Consider the following 24,055-nt stretch of genomic DNA (forward strand, 5'->3'; position numbering starts at 1 on the left):
CATTTAAGCAGGCATTGGATAGGTATATGGAGGATAGTGGGTTAGTATAGGTTAGGTGGGCTTGGATCGGCGCAACATCGAGGGCCAAAGGGCCTGTACTGCGCTGTATTCTTCTATGTTCTATGTTCTATGTTCTATTTGCATTGAGTTGTTAATAAATAAAATTACCATTTATTTCTCTGTTGCCTCCTGTGAGATCAACTGTTTAGATGAAGAGCTGAAGATAACACCAGGAAGTAGGATTGAGAGATGGAGACATTCCTCTCAGGTCAAACTTTAGAAATAGTTGTTTTGCAAGTGTAAAAATGTATGAATCATCTCAGCATTACCTTTACTAAGTCACGCCCTCAGAATCACGACCAACATCTTTGCCAAACATATGCAGTGTTAAGTCCAAAGTGCACTTTAATTCAAATAGTCATAATATTATGCATTGTGTTAGTCACTCAATTTAAAGACTTTAATAAACATTGTGAAGTCCTCCTTTATCAAATTGCGTGTCAGGCTGTAAGCAAAATGCCTACTTTGAAAAGGCCAACAATGATTCTGATTTTTATAAAGTCTTTTGCTAACACATAGTGTCAGGCTTCAAGTGACCTTGGGTGTACAATCTGAGGTTCTCATACTTTCAGATCACATGCAATGATACAGTGATGATTTCATGAACATACCTCTTAAAGGTACACTGACCTGGGAACATCCAAAGATGAAAATGCAGCAATGCTTATGTTGGCTCTTATAACACAAGAAATTTGATGTGGACAGCATGGTATTGAACAATACAATAAATATTTATTACAGTTAGTTATTATGCACAAAAATTACATTCACAATCACAAAAGTGGATGGGCTAATATTAAGCTATTAGATTACAACTGAGCAGCGTGCTTTTAACACTGTGGCATGCTTCAAGATATCCTGGGATAATATGGAGTATGATATATTTATGCCCTCAGGTCACATGCTATGATGCTGTGAGGTTATCATGGGCATGTCTCTTAAAGATATACTTACATACTGATCATGGAATATAATTCACATCACTTTTTCTAAAGACTTTAAAAAACTTATCCCATGGTTGTACATATGTGCATATTGTCAATTCAACAATTATACATTCGGGTAAAATAGAATTTTAAAAATCAGCATTTCAGACTTCAATATGATGCTCTGAATGTTTGAAAACTTAGCCTGATCATCTACTTGTATGGATAGATATATGTTATTGGGTGTTGCATTTGTTTGAAATTTTGGTTCTTTTGCTGCTGTCATTCAATATCACCGCACAATCAAAGTATTCTTCATTATTCTCTTTGTACATGACTGGTGTGCCATACATTGGTCTCATCTGGCTTCTGCTTCTTTGCAACGTAGCTCCGTGATTAGCAATGACTCTGTATGATCAGGGCTGGCTGCTTATTTTAGATATCTTTATTTATATTCAAGTATTTGCACCTGGATTTCAAACTTTCACTCTGTCAAGTGCACAGTTTTGACAGTTCTCTACCTGATCATCATATCTGTGTTTGAAGAAGAATATTCTGTATCTCAGAATGGTTAAAGAATTGGTTACTGAGCAAGATTTTTCAAATGTTCCTTCTGAGTGTAAGAGTGTAAAAGGCAATGATAATTCAATTTCTATTTCCATTTCAGGAAAATTCAACCATGCAGTGAGGTATACAAGACTTTGACGACAGAACCTATTTGAATCAACGACATATTTGTGGCTGCTTTGCTACACATAGGAAACATCCTTCTTGAGAACGTTTCTCAATGGAGAGACCTTATTCATGAAGTTTTCAATATATGACCAAAGGAGACTGAAAAATTTGAGACCATGCCACAAATCCTCTTATCTTGTGGGGTTGACATTTTTAAAACGTCCTCAAACTTACGTGGATGGGACAGAATATATGGATACAAAGTGGTTCATCTGACTGACATTGACCTGGCACATCATACTGTCAAATATGAATCCTTGTCATTGTATTTTTATCATCAGAGGGTGAAGGTTCTAGTCATATAATACTTCTGTCCTCCCCATTTCTGTGACATTATCAGCAATGCAAATACAATTAGGTACAACAATTCTCAACAATTGTATGCATTTGCTGCTGGGATAGATTCTTGTTCACAAAGAGTCCAAATAGCAACCATTGGAAACAGTACCATCCTAAATGGTGTCCTAGATGGTGTCCTAAATGTTGTAGACTGTTGGGGATTCTTCTGTTAAATACTTAGGTCAGTAACTGTGCTTCACATCTAACTTTGAAAAAAGTCTTGTTCCAGAAAATTATGAATTAATTATAGAGGTTTATAAAATTATGAGGGACATGGATAGGGTAAATAGGCAAAGTCTTTTCGCTGGGGTTGGGGAGTCCAGAACTAGAGGGCATAGGTTTAGGGTTAGAGGGGAAAGATATAAAAGAGACCTCAGAGGCAACTTTTTCACACAGAAGGTGGTATGGGTATGGAATGAGCTGCCAGAGGAAGTGGGTAAAAACAAGTACTGCAGATGCTGGAAACCAGACTCTAATTTAGAGTGGTACTGGAAAAGCACAGCAGGTCAGGCAGCATCCAAGGAGCAGAAAAATCGATGTTTTGGGCAAAAGCCCTTCATCAGGAATAGAGCTATTCCTAATGAAGGGCTTTTGCCCGAAACATCAATTTTCCTGCTCCTCGGATGCTGCCTGACCTGCTGTGCTTTTCCAGCACCAATCTAATCTAGACTGCCAGAGGAAGTGGTGGAGATTGGTACAATTGTAACATTTAAGAGGCATTTGGATGGGTATATGAATAGGAAGGATTTGGAGGGATGTGGGCTGGGTGCTGGCAGGTGGGACTAGATCAGGTCGGGATATCTGGTCGGCATGGACAGGTTGGACCGAAGGGTCTGTTTCCATGCTGTACATCTCTATGGCTCTATGACTTTAAGTGTCAGATTATTTTGTAGTTAAGATTACTTGGTGCCTTTTTTTGAAAAAGACGAAGGACATACATCAATCTCTCTGGTGGTCAACCTACAGAATTTCCCCTAATTACCTGTATTTCATCTAATCTTAGCTGGTTCTGATCAAAGCTTCTCCTCCATACTAACTCTTCAAAGAGCAGTGCTAAGTATTATGTCCCTGTATCCTAAGAAAAAAATCCATTAAATTACTAATGGCCAAATCTATCTGTCTATGGGCATTTGAGATCTTGACTGATTCTATTTTGTCACGAGTGGCCTGTTCCACCAGAGTGGATATATTTTGAATCTCATGAATGCAACTACAACCAAGGTCTGTGCACACTAGAGGTCCTGACACTGCTAAACCATCAACACCTAACAAGTAGAGGATTTTGAGTCACCAAGATGAGTTGCAGTGGGATTCTGTCAATGCATGGCCTTGATGATCTATTATATGCTATGATACACTCTTTCATAGTCTATACCATGGACTAAGGTACATGTCTTTCAGGTTAGAAGGAGGTAGCATGTTGCCACTAGTTCCTGTGTCAATTTTAGAATAAATGTGTATCATTCCTCCTTTTCAAGGCATATTAATGATTGTAGAAGCTTTTTATTGCTTTACACCAATGACATTATGTAAAGTTGGCAATATTCAAAAGATGGTTTATCATCTGAAAATTTCCTTTTGCTTGCTTCGCTCTGAATCTCATTGATATGTGCACCTCTTTAATACTTTCCTTGCTTCCAGTGTTGTTGTGCCACATCAGCCTGTTGGCCATCTGTATTTGGTTCTGGGGTTCTTGGCCTTTGGAATCAGATTTTCTGAAAATGCATTACATTTTGTGAAACCCCTCTTTGCCAATGTCAAGCAAGATTTTTAAAGTTCATTCCCCATTCTGTAAACTAGAACTGCAAGCGATGTTTGAACAGTATATTTCAATGAAGGTGCCAAATAATGCAGCCAATCCATAATTGACTTGCATATCTCGTAGAATCCCTACAGTATGGAAGTAGGCCATTTGGCCTAATAGGTCCACACACTCCAAGGGCATCCCTCCCAGACACCCCTCCTATCCTATCCCTGTAACCCTACATTTCCAATGGCTAATCCACCTACCCTGCACAGGAACGTGGGAGGAAACTGGCCCATCCAGAGGAAACCCATGCAAACACTGGGAGAATGTGCAAACTCTACACAGACAAGTTGCACAAGGCTGGAATTAAACATTGTGTACCTTGCCCTGTGAGGCAGCAACTTGCCACCCTGTGTTTGTTTACTTCTTTTACTAGTTTTGTTTTTACATGTGTTCCTTTTTCTGCCTTTGTTTCCAATGTCTTTTTCTCTGTTGTTCCTTTGCAGATAGCACTTGTAGGTCCTATCCACAGCCAAAAAGGAATGCTGTTGTCATGTGGGCATTTATAAATTTTGGGCTAATTTGAACAAATAACGCAGCAGAACCAACTGAAGTCTGGACACAGATAAGGCATTTTACATGTAGGAGACATTTTTCTAAGTGCCTTTAAACTTTCAGCTCTGTTTTTGGAACCAATTGACATTTCTTTAAAATGAAATCAGCCGTCTTTTTTTCAGAAAAAGAGAAAGCTGTAGAGGTTTCACTGTGCTTAAATTTGGGCTTATAGACTTTAACTTTGCTGGTATTTGTAACTCCAACCATTTTTTTCTAAATTAAGGCAATCATACTTAGTCTACAAGAACTTCTATTCTTATCAAAAGGAATTAGCTCTATCTTCTTGCTCATTAATCCCTATGACCTGGGCAATGCACAAAGGATGGTCCATTGGCTCACTTGGCTGGTCTGCAACACAGTGATACCAACATTGTGGGTTCAACTCCCACATAACTGAGGTTACCATGAAGTGCTCAACCTTCACCTGAGACATTTACCACAGCTGTCTGTATAGGTACTCCCCAGAATGGATATGGCTGATTGTTTAGTTGGCATTGAATTAGTTTTTCTTTTCAAATATCTGCCCCAAGCTATTAGAGATTTTTTATATACAGATGGCCCCTGCTGCTAAAATGGTGGGAGTTTGGCCACCGGCAGGACACTTTACCTGAATGCAGCTATAATTACATTAGCTTCTGCAATATATAAAAAAAGGGCATAGATATTCTGACATTAACAGTTTATTTTAAAAGTACAAAAATTCCATTCTCAGAGCAAGATGAACTATGAGACCTTTATACTCAGGTCACAAGGTACAAGAAAAAAATGATTTGACTTTTAAAGACACACTCACCATGGAAGACAATACAACATTCTCACTTTTAAAGTCTCAGCAGGTCTGTTCCTGTGCCATGCCCTCGAACAGGACTTGCCATCGGGGAAATAAATGTATGGGCTCATCATGTGATTATGGTAGCCTTTTCTACAAACAAATGTGGTTAGCTGGTGGCCATGTCCTGATGGCGTCATATGCAGAGTCAATGATGCCCTCCTTGCATTCAAGGGAAACTAATTATTGCTGCAATGTACTGAACTAACCTGTGTTGACTATTGAGGTCAATGGGAAGATGATGCAAGGTAGTATTTGATACCTATTTAATGCAACTGCGTGTTGCAGACTGGACAATGCATTTGGTGTTTGCTGTAGCAAACTGAAAACAAAAGATCTGACAATATAATGCAGATGCTGGAAAGCTGAAATGAAAACAAAGTGCTGGAGAAACTCAACACATCTTGACAACATTTGTAGGGACAGAAACAGAGTTAACCTTTCGAGTCCAGGATGACTCTTCTTCAGAACTCAGGTTTCTGGTTTTATCCACGAAGTTAAAACAAACCAAGGTAGGAATTCTACAATTAATGGTAAGGTCCTGGGGAGTGTTGCTGAATACAGAGACCTTGGAGTGCAGCTTCATAGTTCCTTGCAAGTGGAGTTGCAGGTAGGTAGGATAGTGAAGGCATTTGGTATGCTTGCCTTTATTGGTCAGAGTATTGAGTACAGGAGTTGGGAGGCCATGTTGTGGGTGTACAGGACATTGTGGTTGGGCCACTTTCGGAATATTACGTGCATTTCTGGTCTCCCTCCTATCAGAAGGATATTGTGAAACTTGAAAGGGTTCAGAAACGATTTACGAGGATGTTGTCAAGGTTGGAAGGTTTGAGCTATAGGGAGAGGCTGAATAGGCTGGGGCTGTTTTCCCTGGATCATCAGAGGCCGAGGGGTGACCTTATAGAGGTTTATAAAATCATGAGGGACAAGGATAGGGTAAATAGTCTTTTTCCTGGGGTGGGGCAGTCCAGAACCAGCAGGTATAGGTTTAGGGTGAGAGAGGAAAGATTTTTAAAAGGAACCTAAGAGGCAACATTTTCATGTAGAAGGTGGTGCCTGTATGGAATGAGCTGCCAGGTAAGTGGTGGAGGTTAGTACGATTGCAATATTTAAAAGGCACCTGGATGGGCATATGAATAAGAAGGGTTTAAGAGGGATATGGGCCAAGTATTGGCAAATAGAACTAGATTAATTTAGGATATCTGATTGGCATGGACGAGTTAGAACGAAAGGTCTGTTTCTGTGCTGTACATCTCCATGACTTGGTTTGTATGCACTAATTGCTGGATTTTGTTTTCCTGTAAAATGTAACCCTCCCATCCCTATCTCAACCAAAGAAAAACAAAACAAACAAATAAAATGTACAGCCCAGGAACAGGCCCTTCGGCCTTCCAAGCCCGAGCTGATCCAAATCCACTGTCTAAACCTGTTGCCCAACTACTAAGGATCTGTATCCCTCTTCTCCCCACCTACTCATGCATCTGTCCAGACACATCTTAAATGAATCTACCGTGCCTGCCTCTACCACCTCTTCTGGCAATGCGTTCCAAACGCCCACCACTCTCTGTGTGAAGTACTTGCCACATGTATCCCCCTTAAACTTTCCACCTCTCACCCTGAAAGCGTGATCTCTCATTATTCAATCCTTCACCCTGGGAAAAAGCTTGTCTCTATCCACCCTGTCTATACCCTTCATGATTTTGTAAACCTCAATCAGGTCCCCTCTCAATCTCTTTTTCTAATGAAAACAAACCTAACCTACTCAACCTCTCTTCATAGCTAGCACCTTCTATATCAGGCAACATCCTCTTAAACCTTCTCTGCACCCTCTCCAAAGTATCCACATCCTTTTGGTAATGTGGCGACCAGAACTGTACACAGTATTCTAAATGTGGCCGAACCAATGTCTTGTACAATTTTAACATGAATTGCCAGCTCACTACAACCCTTATCAGATATAGAGTCAGAGTCATCCAGCCTGGGCAAACTCGTCCATGTCGAACATGTTCCCAAACAAAATTAGTCCCACGTGCCTGAGTCTGGTCCATAGCCCTCCAAACTTTCCCTATTCATGTTGTTATCCAAATGTCTGTTAAACATAGTTATACATGGATCGACCGTGTGTGTGTGTGTGTGTGTGTGTGTGTGTGTGTGTGTATATATAAAAATAATATATTTTGTGTCCTTTTCAAATTTTTCTTCTCTCACCTTAAAAAAGACCCCCCGGATTTGAACTCACCCACCTCAGGGAACTGATCCTTGCTATTCAGCTCATCTATGCCCAGGCTTCCCCTTACATCCTTTCTTAAATAAAGGCACAACAGTAGCCCCCCTCCAGTTCTCCAGCACCTCACCCGTGGTTATAGATGATACAAATATCTCTGCTAGGGGTCCTGGAATTTCTTCCCTATCTTCCCACAATGTCCTTTGATTCACTTGATCAAGTCCCAGAGTTTTATCAACCGTTTTGTTTTCTAAGACCTCCAGCACTACTTCTTTTGTCATGTGAACCGTTTTCAAAACATCGATATTTATTTCCCCAAGTTCTAGTCTCCATTTCTTTCTCCACAGTAAAAACTGATGCAAACTATTCATTTAGTATCTCTCCCAACTCTTGAGATTCAACACATAAACAACCTTGTTGATCTTTAAGGGGCCCTATTCTCTCTCTTTTGCTCTTAATATACTTGTATAATTTACCTTTCAACGAGTGCTGCTGGTGCTAGTTGCAGAGGCTACTGCAGCTACTGAGAGTTTGCAATTATTAGGATATGAAGGTTTGACAGTGATAAACTAACAAAAGGTACTTAAGAAATGATGTGGGAATTGGAAACACCTGACAAACTAGACCACGAGAAGAGCCTCTGTGGTAAAAACGTAGCTGCATCGTATTCAGGCCTACTCAAATGTTTTCAAAAAGCATTTAAAAAACTCACTCCAAATCTTTTTAAAATAAATTATATTTTGCTTTAATCGTGAATTTAGTGAAAATATAATGCCTGACTTCTTCAACTGGCCTGCTTGGCACTCACTGAAGAACAGTGACACACTGCAGTGATCTGAACGTTTGATATTGGTCACAGTGCACTAAACTTGCATCCTTAAGTGTGCTAATACAAAGAATGTTTCACACAGTCACCATGCCTGCAAGATCCACGAATGAAGGGATTCATCCGAAGGGAAACTCTAAACACTGCAAAAGTTTATTTTCAGATACTTCATTCACCGGATCTCATTCTGTTCGGTTGGTGTCAAGCTTCCCTTTCTCTGCATCTTCTGGGGGTCGACATTCAGAAATAAACTTTTCCATCTCCTTCACTGTGTTTTGGTTGTATTTCTGCTCACGACTCAAGAAGTAGTCAGCTAAAACGAGGAAGGCAGCTGCAATGAACAGCCCTCCTCCAGCAACATAGAACCCAATACCATAGTCTCCTGTAATGTCCACCAGAAACCCTGTAACAAAAGAAAACACATATGGTCACTCCCAACCTGAAACAAACCACTTTGTGTTTGACCAGCTATAGCAGACAACATTATTGTTTAGATCTATCTCAATCTCAATTACAGAACTAATTCTTTTAAAGATCTCGCTCATTATAAATCAAAAGCACAAAAATCCCGATGATATAAACTAAAAAAAGCTTCTGGATACCCAGTACCCTCTGCACTGAAGAATGATGAAGTTTCTCGCCATTTAAATGATATACATTTTAAATGTAATAAGTAATTCTTACATTCTGCCATTTTATTTTACACCTTACGCTATGAAGTATTACGACTATTGAGAGTCGTAGAGATGTACAGCATGGAAACAGACCCTTCAGTACAACTCATCCATTTCGACCAGATATCCCAACCCAATCTAGTCCCACCTGCCAGCACCTGGCCCATATTCCTCCAAACTCTTCCTATTCAAATATCTATCCAAATACCTTTTAAATGTTGCAATTGTACTAGTCTTCATTACTTCCTCTGGCAGCTCATTCCATACATGTAACACCCTCTACGTAAAAAGATTGCCTCTTAGGTGTCTAAACTCCACACAGAGAGTCGCCTGAGGCGGGAATTGAACCCGGATCTCTGGCGCTGTGAAGCAGCAGTGCTAACCACTGTGCTACCGTGCCGCCCATGATATAAACTAAAAAAAGCATCTGGATACCCAGTACACTCTGCACTGAAGAATGATGAAGTTTCTCACCATTTAAATGATATACATTTTAAATGTAATAAGTAACTTCTTACATTCTGCCATTTTATTTTACACGTTACGCTATGAAGTATTACGACTATTGAGAGTCGTAGAGATGTACAGCATGGAAACAGACCCTTCAGTACAACTCATCCATGCCGACCAGATATCCCAACCCAATCTAGTCCCACCTGCCAGCACCTGGCCCATATTCCTCCAAACTCTTCCTATTCAAATATCTATCCAAATGCCTTTTAAATGTTGCAATTGTACTAGTCTTCATTACTTCCTCTGGCAGCTCATTCCATACATGTACCACCCTCTACGTGAAAAGATTGCCTCTTAGGTCTCTTTTATATCTTTCCTCTCTCACCCTAAACCTATGCCCTCTGGTTCTGGACTCCCCCCATCCCAGGGAAAAGACTTTGTCTATTTATTCTATCCACGCCCCTCATGATTTTATAAACCTCTTTAAGGTCACTCCTCAGCCTTCGACGCTCCAGGGAAAACAGCCCCAGCCTCCGATGCTCCAGAGAAAACAGCCCCAGCCTGTTCAGCGTCTTCCTGTAGCTCAAATCGTCCAACACTGGCAACATCCTTGTAAATCTTTTCTGAACCCTTTCAAGTTTCACAACATCTTTCTGATAAGAAGGAGACCAGAATTGCACGCAATATTCCAACAGTGGCCTAACCAATGTCCTGTACAGCTGCAACATGATCTCCCAACTCCTGTACTCAATACTCTGACCAATAAAGAAAAGCATACCAAACACCTTCTTCACTATCCTATCTACCTGCGACTTCATTTTCTTTTCACTCTAGCCAGATGTGAACGACCTCCCCAGGCACATAATTCCAGAAGGTCTTATTGCCCAGGAAAATCAAAATTTCAACTCTCAAATGATGGTGGCTCATTTCTGTCAGGCGCAAAACGGAAACTTTAATTGCATCGAGTAGACACTTAAAAATGTGTTTTTGAATTAGTTTTTGACAAAGTTCTCAACGTAACATGTTTTGTTAATGAGCTAATAGAAATCATGTCCAATCACAGTAAGCCTCTCTTTCTAAGCCCATAATACTCAATTCCCTTCAGCTGTGCGAGTGAGGTCTTTAGCATGTTCAATTTCAGTCATCCATATTAGCCATCAATACTCTGCATGGAGTTAAGATTACCAATTAGGTCAATGAAGACCATTTTGTGCCATGTTGGTTGATACTGAAACAATATGGTCTAAAACCCAGGTGAAAACTAAAATCCGAATGCTAAAGGTTAGAAGAGTGTAAACTAACAATGTCAATACCAGGGTTCTGCAAGACCGTTAAGAAACAGGAGCAAGAATAGACCACACTGCCACTATCACCTGTCCGCCATTCTATAAATCATCACTGCTCTGCCAAAGGGCACAACTCCTCTTTCGTGCCAGCTCCTCAGAGCCCTCAACTCCCCAGTTTCAAAAATCAATCCACTTCTGCTTTAAAGGCTTTCAGTGACCAAGCCTCTCTGGGGTACAACATTTCAGAAATTCACTACCCACTGGGAGAAAAAAATCCTTTTCATCTCAGTTTCAAGTAAGTGTTTCCTTATGTTTCCTAGTTCAAGATTCTCCCACTAGTGGAAACATATTCTCAACATCTATATTGTCAAGATCCCTCGGAATCTTGTATGTTTCAATAAGATCACCTCATTTGTCAAACCTCTAAATGAATAAACCTAACCTGGTTTATGTATCAACTTCTTTTGAACTGCCTACCATGCCAGTACGCCCTTTCCTAAATACAGGGTCTAAAACTGTACACAGTGCTCTGGATATGGCCTTATCAATACCCTGTATGTTGTAACAAAACCTTCCTACTTTTAAACTCCATTGAAGGCCAAAATTCCATTTGCTTACTTGATTATCTGCTGCACCTGTGTGCTAACATTTCATGTTTCTTGCACAAGAGCATCCAGATCCACCTGCGCTGCATTTTTCTGGAATCTCATTCCACGTAAATAATAATCTGCTTTGGACCCTTCCTAGTATTATATGACTCCACACTTTCCTACAATAAAGAAACTTCCCATTCACCCTACTTAACCTTCCATCATGACACATATTGAAACAGTGAATCGGTTAATGGAGAACATTACCTGCCAGTGGTGGCCCAATAAGGCACCCAATACTCCTGAAGAACATAATCAGCCCGAGTGCGTTGTCCAGTTTGTCGACCCCCATCACATCAGTCAGCAGAGTGACAATAAGGGCCAACATGGTCCCAAAGAAGAACCCACAAATACAGCTGAAGGTGACGAGCAGGGGATAACTCTTAGCAACGGGGAAGAGCATTAGAGCAAGGCTTAAAATCGTAACCATGATTGCTGTCAGGCGGACTGATTTCATAAGGCGCAAGTTGGCCAACCAACCACACCCAAGTCTCCCAATTAAGTCACCGGCTGACCAGTATGACATCAATAAAGCTGCTTGAAAATCATCAATCCCAATGTTTTGAGCATGAGGAATTAAATAGATGGCAGGAACAAAGAAACCCACAACGGAGAAAAACCCAAAGAAGATCATACAGATAAACTTTGGTCGTTTCAGAAGAGGTAAATCAAAGAAATGTGCAAGGTCCTTCTTTTGTTTTGCACTTGTGCTACATAAATCGTTCCCGGACGTGGTAGCAGATGGTGATGTATCATTCTGACATTTCTTTTGTGACTGTAACGGTCTCATCAGAGCTCCACAGACACACAGATTCAGCTGGATACCAGCGATGATCATCATTGCTTGTCGCCATGACATCTGGTCAACAAGCCACTGGTAGAATGGCGTGAAGATGAAGGTGAAGACACATTCTCCACAACTGGCAAGGGCATTGGCCAGTGGCCTCCGTTCTGTGAAGTACTGTGTGACCAAACTGACTGAGGGCACCCAAGCAAATCCATTACCCAAACCTGAAGGAACAGAAATACATTTTTAAATACCTTTTAGAGTGGAAAAAGAAATGAATCAAGAAAAGTTAAAATAGTTTCAAAAGTTAATTAATCAATCAAGTTTGGACAGAAGATTTGGTCATAACTCATCTACTCAGCAAAACCTTTCAATTTTCTATGACAGCATCCAATTGCTCTTTGAAAAAATCTGAGTTTTAGTATTGTTCTATCCTGTGTGTCTAACTTTCTGATCGCCCCTAATTGTGTAAGTAAGTCATTAAATTAGACCCCTCTTTATCTAGGAAGCTGAAATGATACAAATTAACGAAGCAAAGAAATTGACAAATAAAACGGAGAGAACTCCAATGATATTTTACAAATCGATGATGACTATCAGGATGCTAAAGAAATCATCAAAAAGCTATTATATGCATGGTGAAAGGTGAGCATGATTCTCAATCACTTTCTGTCTGGCTTCAAAAGACAGGAGGAGGATTCAAACATTCTAATTAAGGGCAAGTATAAATATTGCTGAAAATGTGTTGCTGGAAAAGCGCAGCAGGTCAGGCAGCATCCAGGGAACAGGAGAATTGACGTTTCGGGCATAAGCCCTTCTTCAGGAATCTGTTCCCTGGATGCTGCCTGACCTGCTGCGCTTTTCCAGCAACACATTTTCTCCAGCAACACATTTTCAGCTCTGATCTCCAGCATCTGCAGACCTCACTTTCTCCTCAAGTATAAATATTACTTAGTATAAATATAACAACACAGGAAATATTATCCTTGAAAGCCAGGTGTCGATGAATATATCCCAGGGTTCTAAGAGCAACAAGAGGTGAAATTTTAACCAGCGTTTTCTAATCTTCTTTGTCGAATGGAATTGCAAATTGGAGGATTGCTATTTTTGTGTTCTTGCTCCAAAACAAAAAAAAGGAAAAACAGAAGGAATTATAGACCATTCCAACCTAACTTTGGTAGTGGGAAAACTGTTGAAAAAAATTCCATTTTGTCAATTAGAAATGTACAGATTAATCATGAGCTGTCAGCATGGATTTGTAAACAGAAGATCATGACCGATGAATTTGGTTGAATGTTTTCAAGGAGGTAACATGGAGGTTTGATGAGGATAATGCATCTAATTAGTCTACAGAGAAACATAAAAATTATGAGCCGGGGTAGACCATTTGGCTTCTCAAGCATGCTTTACCATTTGAAATGATCATGGCTGACCTGTTATTGCCTCGACTCCACTTTCTAATCCCAACACATTTTTTGATTCTCTTGTCAATCAAGAATATAACTCAGCCTTAAAAAATGTTCAATGATTCTGCCTCCGTTGCTCTCTGGGGGAAGAGAACCCCAAAGACCAACAACCCACAGAGAAAACATTTCTCCTCATCGCCATCTTGAATGAGAGATTTCTTATCTTTAAACTGTGTCGCCCAGTTCTAGTCTCTCCCACAAGGGGAACATCCTCTCAGCATCCACCCTGTCAAGTCAGGGGCCTAGTGAACGAAGGTGGGATGTGGACAGAAATATGTGCAGAGAATCTCATGACTAGAGACAGAGATTGGTATTCAGGGTGGGGGTGGGTGGGAACAGTGTAGACAATTGAAGGATCAGGAAAGAGGCTGCAGGGCAGAGGATCATTGGGTGACAAGACCTGGTATGACTGAAAAGATGGCTAAGTATGAAGATGGAAGGACTTTTTTTGCTGTATAGGGTTATACAGCACAGAAACAGACCCCTCGGTCCAACCTTAGATTTAGGGAAGTCTGCCTTGTACCTGGTCGCCATGACATCGCCTTTGTGGAATTTGATAATAAGTTGCAGGGTGGGGCAGCACATGACATGCTCCAGGGATTCAAGATCACACAGTCGAATGCAATGAAAATCTCCTTTGCAAAGAAATGAGGAATCGGAATGATTGAACTGGTTATTTCTGGCTTTATTTACAAAAGACGTCATGTTAATTTTTTAAATTGCGGGGTAATGGCTGTATTAGATATGCTGAACACAATCCCAATCTAAACCAGTCCTGCTTGCCTGCTCCTGGCCCATATTCCTCCAAACCTTTCCTATTCATGTACTTATTCAAATGTCTTTTAAATGTTGTAACTGTACCCACATCCACCATTTCCTCAGGAAGTTCATACCACATGCAAACCACCCTCTGGGGAAAAAAAAGTCCCTCTTGCCTTTTTAAAATCTCTCTCTGCTCACCTTTGTTATGAAGTACTGAACCTTTAAGAGTTAAAAGCTAGCAGAACTACCTGACAGCACCAAGTGTTCTGAACAAAATACAATGTAACCTTTTGGTCCAGGAGCTAGGATAGCTGGTTGCCTGGAGACAAAAACAAATTTGAATTAGGCCAATCAGTTTAAATTTTACCCCAAAAAATACCAAACTCCAACCAAGTTTGAATTTAGTATATTAACAATATTAAAAGCCAATGGCACAATCTGATGTTTTGAGGGGGGGGGGGTATAAAACTGGGGTAAAGTGAACACAGTTGAGGGAGAACTGCCAAGCGACCAACACATGCAGACTGCCCAGAGAATAGCTCTCTTAAAGGTACCTTTATTAGTGACTTGTGAAACAGAAATCCCTAGGAAGAAAAGACGACAGAGGAAGATAATAGAGAAGATTTGACAGTGGGCTGGTTTTGAAATTTGAATTTTTGGTAAATCTTAATCGGGGGTTTTATCGGACTAGTATTATAGAAGGGGAAGGTAAAAGATAGGTTAGAGAAAGGAGTTGCAAATAGTTGCTAGTTAATTATAAAATTATACTTTAAAAAATAAAGTTGTTAATTTTCACTTTAAATTGTTCTTGGCCTCTCGAATTTTCACAGATTACTACACAGGATAAATCTTTTGTGTTGCCGGTTTAAATTAAGCAGGAGGGTTTACCCAGTGTCGTAACACCTTATAAACATGCCCCAAGTCTTGAAATCCCCCATCCTAGGGAAAAAAAACAACTATCCCTCATTATTTTATAACCTATGAGGTCACTTTTCAACTCTTACGCTCTAGTGAAAAAAGTCCCATCCCATCCAGCCCTTCTTTATAACTCAAATCTTCTATACCAGGCAATATCCTAGTATATCTCTTCTGAACCTTCTCCAGCTTAATAATATCCTTCCTATAACTAGGCAACCAGAACTGGACACACAGTATTTCAGAAGAGGCCTCACCCTCATCCTGTACAACCCCAACATGACTTCCCAACGCCTATACTAAAAGGACTGAGCAATGAAGGCATGCCTTTTTAAACCATCCTGTCTACATGTGATGCAAACTTCAAAGAATTATGTACCTGCAACCTCAGGTCCCTCTGTTCAATAACACTAACCAACGCCCTACCATTATTTGTATAAATACTGCCCCTGTTTGGTATACCACAATGTAATACCTCACACTTATTCAGATTGATCTCCATCTGCCATTTTTCAGTCCATTGTAATCTTAGAAAACCTTCTTCATGGTCTATTATGCCACCAATTTTGTGTTGTCCGCAAACTTACTAACCATGCCTTCTATATTCTTATCCAAATGATTTACATCAATGACAAACAAAAAGAGGACCCAGAATTAATCCCTGTGGAACACCGCCAGTGACAAGCTTCCAGTCTGAAATGCAACCCTCCACCACCACTCTCTGTCTCATACCTTTAATTTGTATCCAATTGACAAGCTCACTTTGAACCCATGTGACCTAACTTTACTAATTAGTCTACTATGTGGAAACTTGTCAAAGGTTTTGGGTAAAGTACTTAACTCAGCAGGTCAAGTAATATCAGCGGAGAGAAAGAGAATGAACATTTCAAACCGCTCATCATGCAGGCAAAAGGTCATCGCTACTTGACACATCAACTCTTCTTCTCGCCACAGATGCTGCCTGACCTGCTAAGTGTTTCCAGCATCTTTTGTTTTATTTCAGACTTCCAGCACCCACTGTATTTTATTTTGATACATAACCCCACTGGGTGCTAGCAATCACTACAGCTGGTGACACAAAGTTTCATTCCTCTTTGTAAAAGTCTCTCATCCCTAATATCATCATAATGAATTACTTCTGCACTTTCTCCATAACATTCACTTAAGAAACCCATGCAACATTCTAGCTACAGTGTATGCAAAGGTTCGTACAGTTTGGCATCATCTCCATGTCTTCTATCGTACATATCCATGAAAATAAAGTTAATTTTTAATTTGTTCCTGAAAGCACGGGTTTCATTTAATTTTGTTAATCTATACCCAAGAATCCTCTGAAAATTGCTCGCAGGGTAAACACAGCTACATTCCAGACAACTCAACCATATTTAAAAATACACTCATCAAGATCAATTAAGATAAACTTTAATTAATATAAATTATCAGTCACCACAAACTTACAGATCAATGACCCAAATCACCTCAAGGACACCAAAAGATTCATTTGAATGTTTCCCTCTAATCACCTGATTAGCCCCTTTTATAGAATTTCGCTCCCTGGATCCACAACTTGTACCAAAGGTGTAGCTTTAACTCACTTATTTACCTATGAGAAAACCTGTTGTGAGATACATTGCCCACAGACTGAAGCCGAAGGATCCAAGCAGCAGTCCCAGTGACGACAGAATGCCACCAACGATGATAATAACTCGATGTGACAGCAGGAGACTGAGAGCACTAGCTATTGGGGCTGTAGATACAACAAGGAAACACAGTTAAACAGCAACTTCTCTTCTGACCTCAATTTTTTTAATAAAAGGTCAAAGATTAGAATTGATAAAGTTTAACATAAGTAGCAAACAACATAATTGAGTGTCAATTAATGGACAGTACAAGATTGAAACCATCAAATAATAGTCATAGAATGAATAAAGTGCTTTTCTCTACATCAGCCACAAAGTTGAATCTTACTCTCCAATTTGGTCTTCACCTGTTATAAAAAAAAATTCAAAGGACCAAGAGTGTTTTTAGATCACAATCATACATTCACTGATTCTCTGGCACACACATGTATTATTTTTAAATGATTGTGAAACTTGGGGGGCACAAATGCAAGCAAGGAAGCAAACAATGAATAAAATCCTGAGAATCCAGAAAATATTGCAAGGTCTCCAACATACTGAAAGAGAACTGAGCATTGATTCCGCGCTGCCCTCACTCAAAACTGTAGCTCCAAGTTTTGTTCACACATCACTGATGTTCCTTAAGTGTGAATTTAAGGCCTAAGAATTAAAAAGAACAGCAGCAGCATAAATGTGGAGTTGGCTGAATTGCAGGAGAAGGATAGCAACAGCGAGCATTGGCTTTCCAAGTTCAAGGACGGTATATAGTGAAGTTCACCAGAGGTCAAGGACCACTGCTTTTCTTGACCTATTTTAAATAACCCATACGGAAGGTTGATCCAAAAGGTAAGAGGCCAGGCACGTTGGCAAATTGGATCCAAAACTAGTTTACAAATAGAAGGCAAAAGGTGATGGAGGAGGATTGTTTTTGTAATCGGAAACTTGTGATATTGGCGCACCACAGGGATCGGTCTGGGATCTTTGCTGTTTGTTATGCACATTAATAACTTAGATGTAAATGTAGAAGGTATAATTAGTAAATTTGCATATGATATGAAAATTGAAGGACTTGTTATTAATGCAGAGGATGGTCTTAGGCTAATATAATATTGATTAGATGATAAATTGGGGTGAGCGACTGCAGATGGAATTTAATCATGATAAGTATGAGATGATGCATTTTGGGAAGTCTAATAAGGGAAGGGTATATACAATGAATGGTAGGTCCCCAGGGACTACTGAGGAACAAAGGCAGCTTGGTACACAAGTCCATAGATCCCTGAAGGTGTCAGGACAGGCAAGTAAGTTGTCAAAGATGACATATGGGATGAATAAAGGAACATGAAGTCTTGCTACAATGTTATAAAGCACAGGTTAGGCCACAGATGGAGTACTATGTGCAGTTCTGGTCATCACATTACTAGAAAGATGTGATTGCACTGGAGAGGCTGCAGAGAGGTTCACCAAGAGGTTGCCTGAGTTAGAAAGCCTCAGCTAAAAGGAGAGACTGGATAGGGTTCCATTATTTTCTTTCCCATGAGGCAGAGGAGGGTTCTGATTGAGGAATGCAAAAGTATGAGTGGCATAAACAGAGCAGATTGTGTGAATCTCATGCCCATGGCAGACATGTCTAAGACCAGAGGACATAAGGTTCACTAAGGAGCAAGTGATTGAGAGGAGAGCTGAGGAAATGCTTTCTTTCTTAGAGGGTGGTAGAAATATGGAACATGCTGCCTGACTGGGTGGTGGAGCCAGGTATTCTCAATATTTAAGAAGCATCTGGACAAGCACTTAAAATGCCAGGGGAGAGTGGGCTATGGATCAAGTGCAGGTAAATGGGATTAATGTATTTTGGTGTTTGCTGATCAGCACAGAAATGGTGGACTGATTAACCAGTTTCTAAGTGTATGACTCTATGGCCTAGAATTGAGTGTGCAGGCACAATTTTAACATCTGCAAAAGACACAGAACTTGGAAAGTGAACTGTGAGAATGATAAATATACAAGACAACACAGATCTGCTTCAGCCAGAGGCTGATGAATCTGTGGAACTCATTGCCTCAGAGGGCTGTGGAGGCAAAGATAGACAGGTTCTGGATTAGTCGGGGAATCACATTGAGAAACACATCAGCCATGATCCAATTTGGACATTCAATGGGCCGAATGGCCTAATTCTACTCCTATTGCTTATAATGGAATGAGGCAAAGGAAAAATAAAATGTAAGGCAGAGAACTCTGTTTGGATTTTGATAGGAAAGGCTACCTAAAATAAAGAGGACAATTCTAAAAAGGGTATAGGAACAGAGTGATCTGACCTGCACATATGTTTGATATTGGCAGAGCAGATTCAGAAAGATAATAAAGCACACCCTGTACTTTGTGCCGATATTTATGGAATGCAATTGCAAATAAGTTATGGTGAAACATTTCAAAACACAAGGGGCTTGGCCTTATCCGGAGTATTGACATCATACTTTAGAAAGGATCTAAAGGCATTGCAGAAGGTGCAGAGAGGTCTAAGTGGGTGATTACTGCGAGCTTCAGGCATGTAGATAAATTGGAGAGCTTGGAATTGTTCTCTTTGTGGAAGACAATTGATAGGAGATTTGACAGAGATGCTCCAAACCATTAGGGCAGAGAGTAGATGTGGTGAAACTGTTACAAGTTGAAGGACTTAGAAAAGAAGATGCTGATTTAAAATGTTAGGCAACAGAGACCCTTCCTCAGGTCACACAACCCAAAATGTTAACTCGGATTCCTCTCCACAGATGCTGCCTGACCTGCTGAGTCTTGCCAGCAATTTTTGTTTTTGTTTCTGTTTCTGATTTCCAGCATCTGCAATTCTTTCAGTTCTCTCACAGAGAGCTGGCACAGAAACAACAGTCTGAATAACCGCTTTCTTTGACAGAACTAAGAAGAGTGGTTATATGCACAATGAAATGTGGCTGATCCAGGAGGTGAGGGTTGTATGTGGGAAGTTATATTATCAAGAACAGTGACTGATACTTACAACACACATGAAACACAGCCACAGTGATTGCAGTGATCCAGGAAACCTTAAAAGCAAGTGTATCAAAGTATTCTTGGATGTCAAGAAAAAAGATTCCAAACGTTTTCACAAAGGATGTCGACAGTCCAGTTATTACAAAGCAAGATGCTAATATAACCCATCCATAGCCACCATCTGTATATTTTGGAGCGTGAGGATTGTCAACAGGCTTCTTTACAGCAGAGTTAGCAGCTCCGAGCTCTTTTGACATTGTGGCTTGCTTTGAATCTAATAAAATAAAGACATTTGTAAGGTAATTATTCAGTTTTGTTGAATTGGCTTTGCTGAAATACCGAACAAAACTCATTTCTCTGTTAGCTGCTAACACATGTACTGCTCATCTTGTAGGTTTTTACTGATTTTTAACAGGCACTGTTTTGCTTTTATTTCAATTACATAATAATCATCTGGACTTCCAGAGACGTAACTATCATATTATGCTACTCGACAAATTTACACATGTTCCCTGGGGTTGGATAGTTTAAATAGTTTTGCTGCTTCTTCGTTGTAAGTTGAATGTAAAAACTCTGTATGCTGCTGAAGAACATCCTCCTTCCATTTTGCCAAGTAGCTGTGCAACATTTAAATCTTTAAAAGCCCTGTTCAGATGCTGAGCAGAGTGTGGCCCAACAGCTAGTTATTCAGAAAATAATTGGTTTTAATGACTATTCACTTTCCTGCCTTTTCCTATAACCCTCGACTCCCCAGCTGATCAAGAATCTATCTTCCAAATGTAGAAATCCATGAATCACATCAGCAACAGTTTAATTAAGCTACACATTCTAAAACCACTAATATTTCATAAATATACTGAATGGTTAAGTCTAACATGTTCTTAACTTTAAATAGTTAAAAATCACAACACCAGGTTATAGTCCAGCAGGTTTATTTAGAAACACTAGCTTTCAGATGAAGGAGCAGTGCTCCAAAAGCTAGTGCTTCCAAATACACCTATTGGATTATAACCTGGTGTTTTTAACTTTGCCCACCCCAATCCAACACCGGCTCCTCCACATCATAACTTTAAATAGTCATTGTTGTGTCACCATAGTCTTACCAGACCATAGGGGCTGCTCTCTACTTATTAGAGAGAAGTGACTGGTGGTGATTTAACCTGAGGGCCACCAGATCTCAGGCGAGGGAAGAGGTTGAGAAGGACAGTCCTTCATTATTACCTCAAACTGGTGATGGGAATTGAAGCCATGCTGTTGGTATCACATTGGTCTGCAAACTAACGATCCACCCAACTGAACTAAACTCATTCCCAAATAGTCATTGCATTGCAGTATCCAGTCACCTTACCTACCTGTTGTTAACAGTCACTCAAATTGAAGTGGTCGTCTGGTTCAAGCAGAGTGCCTATGTTGCAGGAAAGATTGGTTGTGACAAGGTTTGAGACAGCCTGAAAATGTGAAATCTCTTCTAACCAAACCAATGAAGTGTTTTTTTCAAATGGCACTATTGCAATATAGGAATGATAGCAGCCAATCTAGATGTAACAAAGGCCCACAAACAATAGCAAAATAAATAACCAAATCTCCAATGTTCTAATGCTGTGGACTGAAGAATTGAAGGACTGACCATCATAGCAGAAGAAGTTTCCTTGTTCTTCTCAAAACAAGATCATGCAATCACTTACATCCAACTGAGGCTGCAGACAAGGTTTAATGTCTTTTCTTGAAGATGGTAGCGCTGAATGAAATAATTCCTTAATAGTGGAGTGTCAGCCTCGAGCATTAGTCGGAGTCAAGAGTCATCACTGTTAAACTGAAGGTGACACCAGTTTTATTTACATCACTGGAACAAACACAAAAGAAAAATAGTTACAAATTACATTCTACACTTCCTATATACAGGCTCTGTTCCAAGCCTGTTCAATATCCCTGAATGGGTTTCACACACCATTTTCAAAGCCCACACAATATAAACGAGCCCTGTGTCAAGACAGGAAAATTCAACCTTTTTCTAAAACTTAGTTCTGGAACCTTCTCAGGTTATAAAAAAATTCTCAGATGAAGGGATAGATCCTCTCGATCTATCCTCTCACATTTCCTCAGAATTTTATATATTTCAATAGAATAGTCTGTCATTCTAGAAACTCAAATGAACACAGACATTTTCCTCATAATACAACCTGTTCTTTCCAGGAATCAGTGGACTGAACCTCCTCTGAAATGTCTTCAGTGGGAAGTGCATCCCTTCATAGACAACAACCTGTTCAATACCTGTTGAGTCCGTCTGATGTGTGTTCTACTCATGAACAACATTCAGTGGAAACCTCTCAAACTGGTAGGAAACAGGAAATGAGAGGTGGAGGTAATGGGTGGAGCATAGAACAAATCACAAGAAAATTATACTGTGTTTACTAGCAGGTAACAGCTCCTGGTACTATACTGATAATGAATCGATACCGCACCCTGATACTGCTTTCAAACCAGATTCATTAGTGTAATCTACCACAGCACTTTAAGTTAATATTTTACCATTGTTAGCAGCACCATCAACTGTTTATAGTTGCCATAATTGGGTGAGAACATCAAACATTCGCCTGAAGCCAGATACAAATGTCATTAAAATGTCTATTTTAGAGTCAAATCATTTCAATAAACACCTCCACAGTACAATTTCCTTTTACAAGCTGCAGAAATATATTGTGGCTATAAACTGTAACAGTCACGTGGCACCTAACCAGCTCTATACAGGCCTGTGTAACAGCACCACCTTTTGTTGTCCTGTACTATCCCTTCATGGTCAATGTAATTGATAACCAGCACTATAGAAATAATTGCTGCCTAACGGAAAGATTGCATCACAATGCTAGTTAAGCCTGTTCCAGCATTGATTGCATTGTATATGCCATAAACTTTGATTCCACTAAAGTTCATTAACCAATCCGATTCATCTTAAATATATTCAATTAATCAGATCCTGGGAAAGAAAATTTCAAATTTCACAAACTTCTGAGAGAGGAAATCCTTCCAATTGCTGGGTTGGATATTTGAGGTGAGAAATCAGGCATCAGACCATTCCCAGCACTGGGTGGGTGGGTAGGAGACTGGACTTGGGGGCTACTACCTCCTGAAGCAGTCCTAACCCAATCCTGAAAGGGGTTCATGCATGAGAGCCAAGTTCAAAGACCTACCACTACTTAGGAATCATAGATTCATAAAACTGCACAGCGTGGAAACAAGTCTTTCGGTCCAACTTGTCCATGCTAACCAGATATCCTAAATTAATCTGATCCCATTTGCCAGCATTTAGCCCATATCCCTCTCAACCTTTCCTGTTCATATAAACATTCAGATGCCTTTGAAATGTTGTAATGATGTTTGCCTCCATCACTTCCTCTGGCAATTCATTCCATTCATGTACCACCCTCTGTGAAAAGGTTGCCCCCTTGAGTTCCTTTTAAATCTTTGTCCCCTAACCTCTACTTTTGGATTCCCCCACCCCAAGGAAAATACTTTGGCTAATCACCCTCATGATTTTATAAAGCTCTATTTAGTCCTCCCTCAGCCTCCATCACTCCAGGGAAAAGAGCCCCAGCCTATTCAGCCTCTCCCTATAGCTCAAGCCCTCCAACCCTGGTAGCATCCTTGTAAATCTTTTCAAACCATTTCAAGTTTCACAACATCCTTCCTATAGCAGGGTGACCAGAATTGGATCCAGCATTCCAAAAGTGACCTAACCAATGTCCTGTAAAGCTAAATGACATCCCAATCCCTATATTCAATGCACCGACCAATAAAAGCAAGCATAAAAATGGCTGCCTTCACTATCCTGTCTACCTGGGAGTCATCTTTCAAAGAGCTATGAACCTGCTCTTCAAGGTCTCTTTGTTCAGCAACACTCCCCAGGAGCTTACTATTAAGTGTATAAGGCTTGCCCTGATTTGCTTTTCCAAAAGGCAGCACCTCATATTTATCTAAATTAAACGCCATCTGCCACTCTCCAGCCCATTGGCCCATCTGGTCAAAATCTTGTTGTACTCTGAGGAAGCCTTCTTCACTGTCCACTACTCCTCCAATTTTGGTGTCAACTGAAAACTTACTAACTATACCTCCTATGTTCATATCAATAATTTATAAATGAT

At 40.1% G+C, this 24,055-nt stretch overlaps 1 protein-coding gene across 9 annotated transcripts in view; it reads right to left on the reverse strand.

Annotated features, from left to right (window-relative positions):
• Window positions 1-8,195: 8,195 nt before the first annotated feature.
• The window catches only part of zgc:114041 (uncharacterized protein LOC574425 homolog), a 38,088-nt gene continuing 22,228 nt past the window's right edge, over window positions 8,196-24,055 (reverse strand). For 4 of the 9 annotated variants that reach the window (XM_043699000.1, XM_043699006.1, XM_043699003.1 and 1 more), the window contains exons 2-6: window positions 21,602-21,759; window positions 19,924-20,190; window positions 16,898-17,041; window positions 11,572-12,375; window positions 8,196-8,704 (exon numbers count right to left, since the gene is read on the reverse strand). In XM_043699000.1, the coding sequence (XP_043554935.1) occupies window positions 8,484-8,704; window positions 11,572-12,375; window positions 16,898-17,041; window positions 19,924-20,173 (1,419 nt within the window). In that variant the 5' untranslated portion in view covers window positions 20,174-20,190; window positions 21,602-21,759 and the 3' untranslated portion in view covers window positions 8,196-8,483. The other 5 variants (XM_043699009.1, XM_043699002.1, XM_043699008.1 and 2 more) reach the window with 5 other exon arrangements.

Source organism: Chiloscyllium plagiosum, chromosome 11 (genome assembly GCF_004010195.1).
Source record: "Chiloscyllium plagiosum isolate BGI_BamShark_2017 chromosome 11, ASM401019v2, whole genome shotgun sequence".
Lineage (NCBI taxonomy): Eukaryota > Metazoa > Chordata > Chondrichthyes > Orectolobiformes > Hemiscylliidae > Chiloscyllium > Chiloscyllium plagiosum.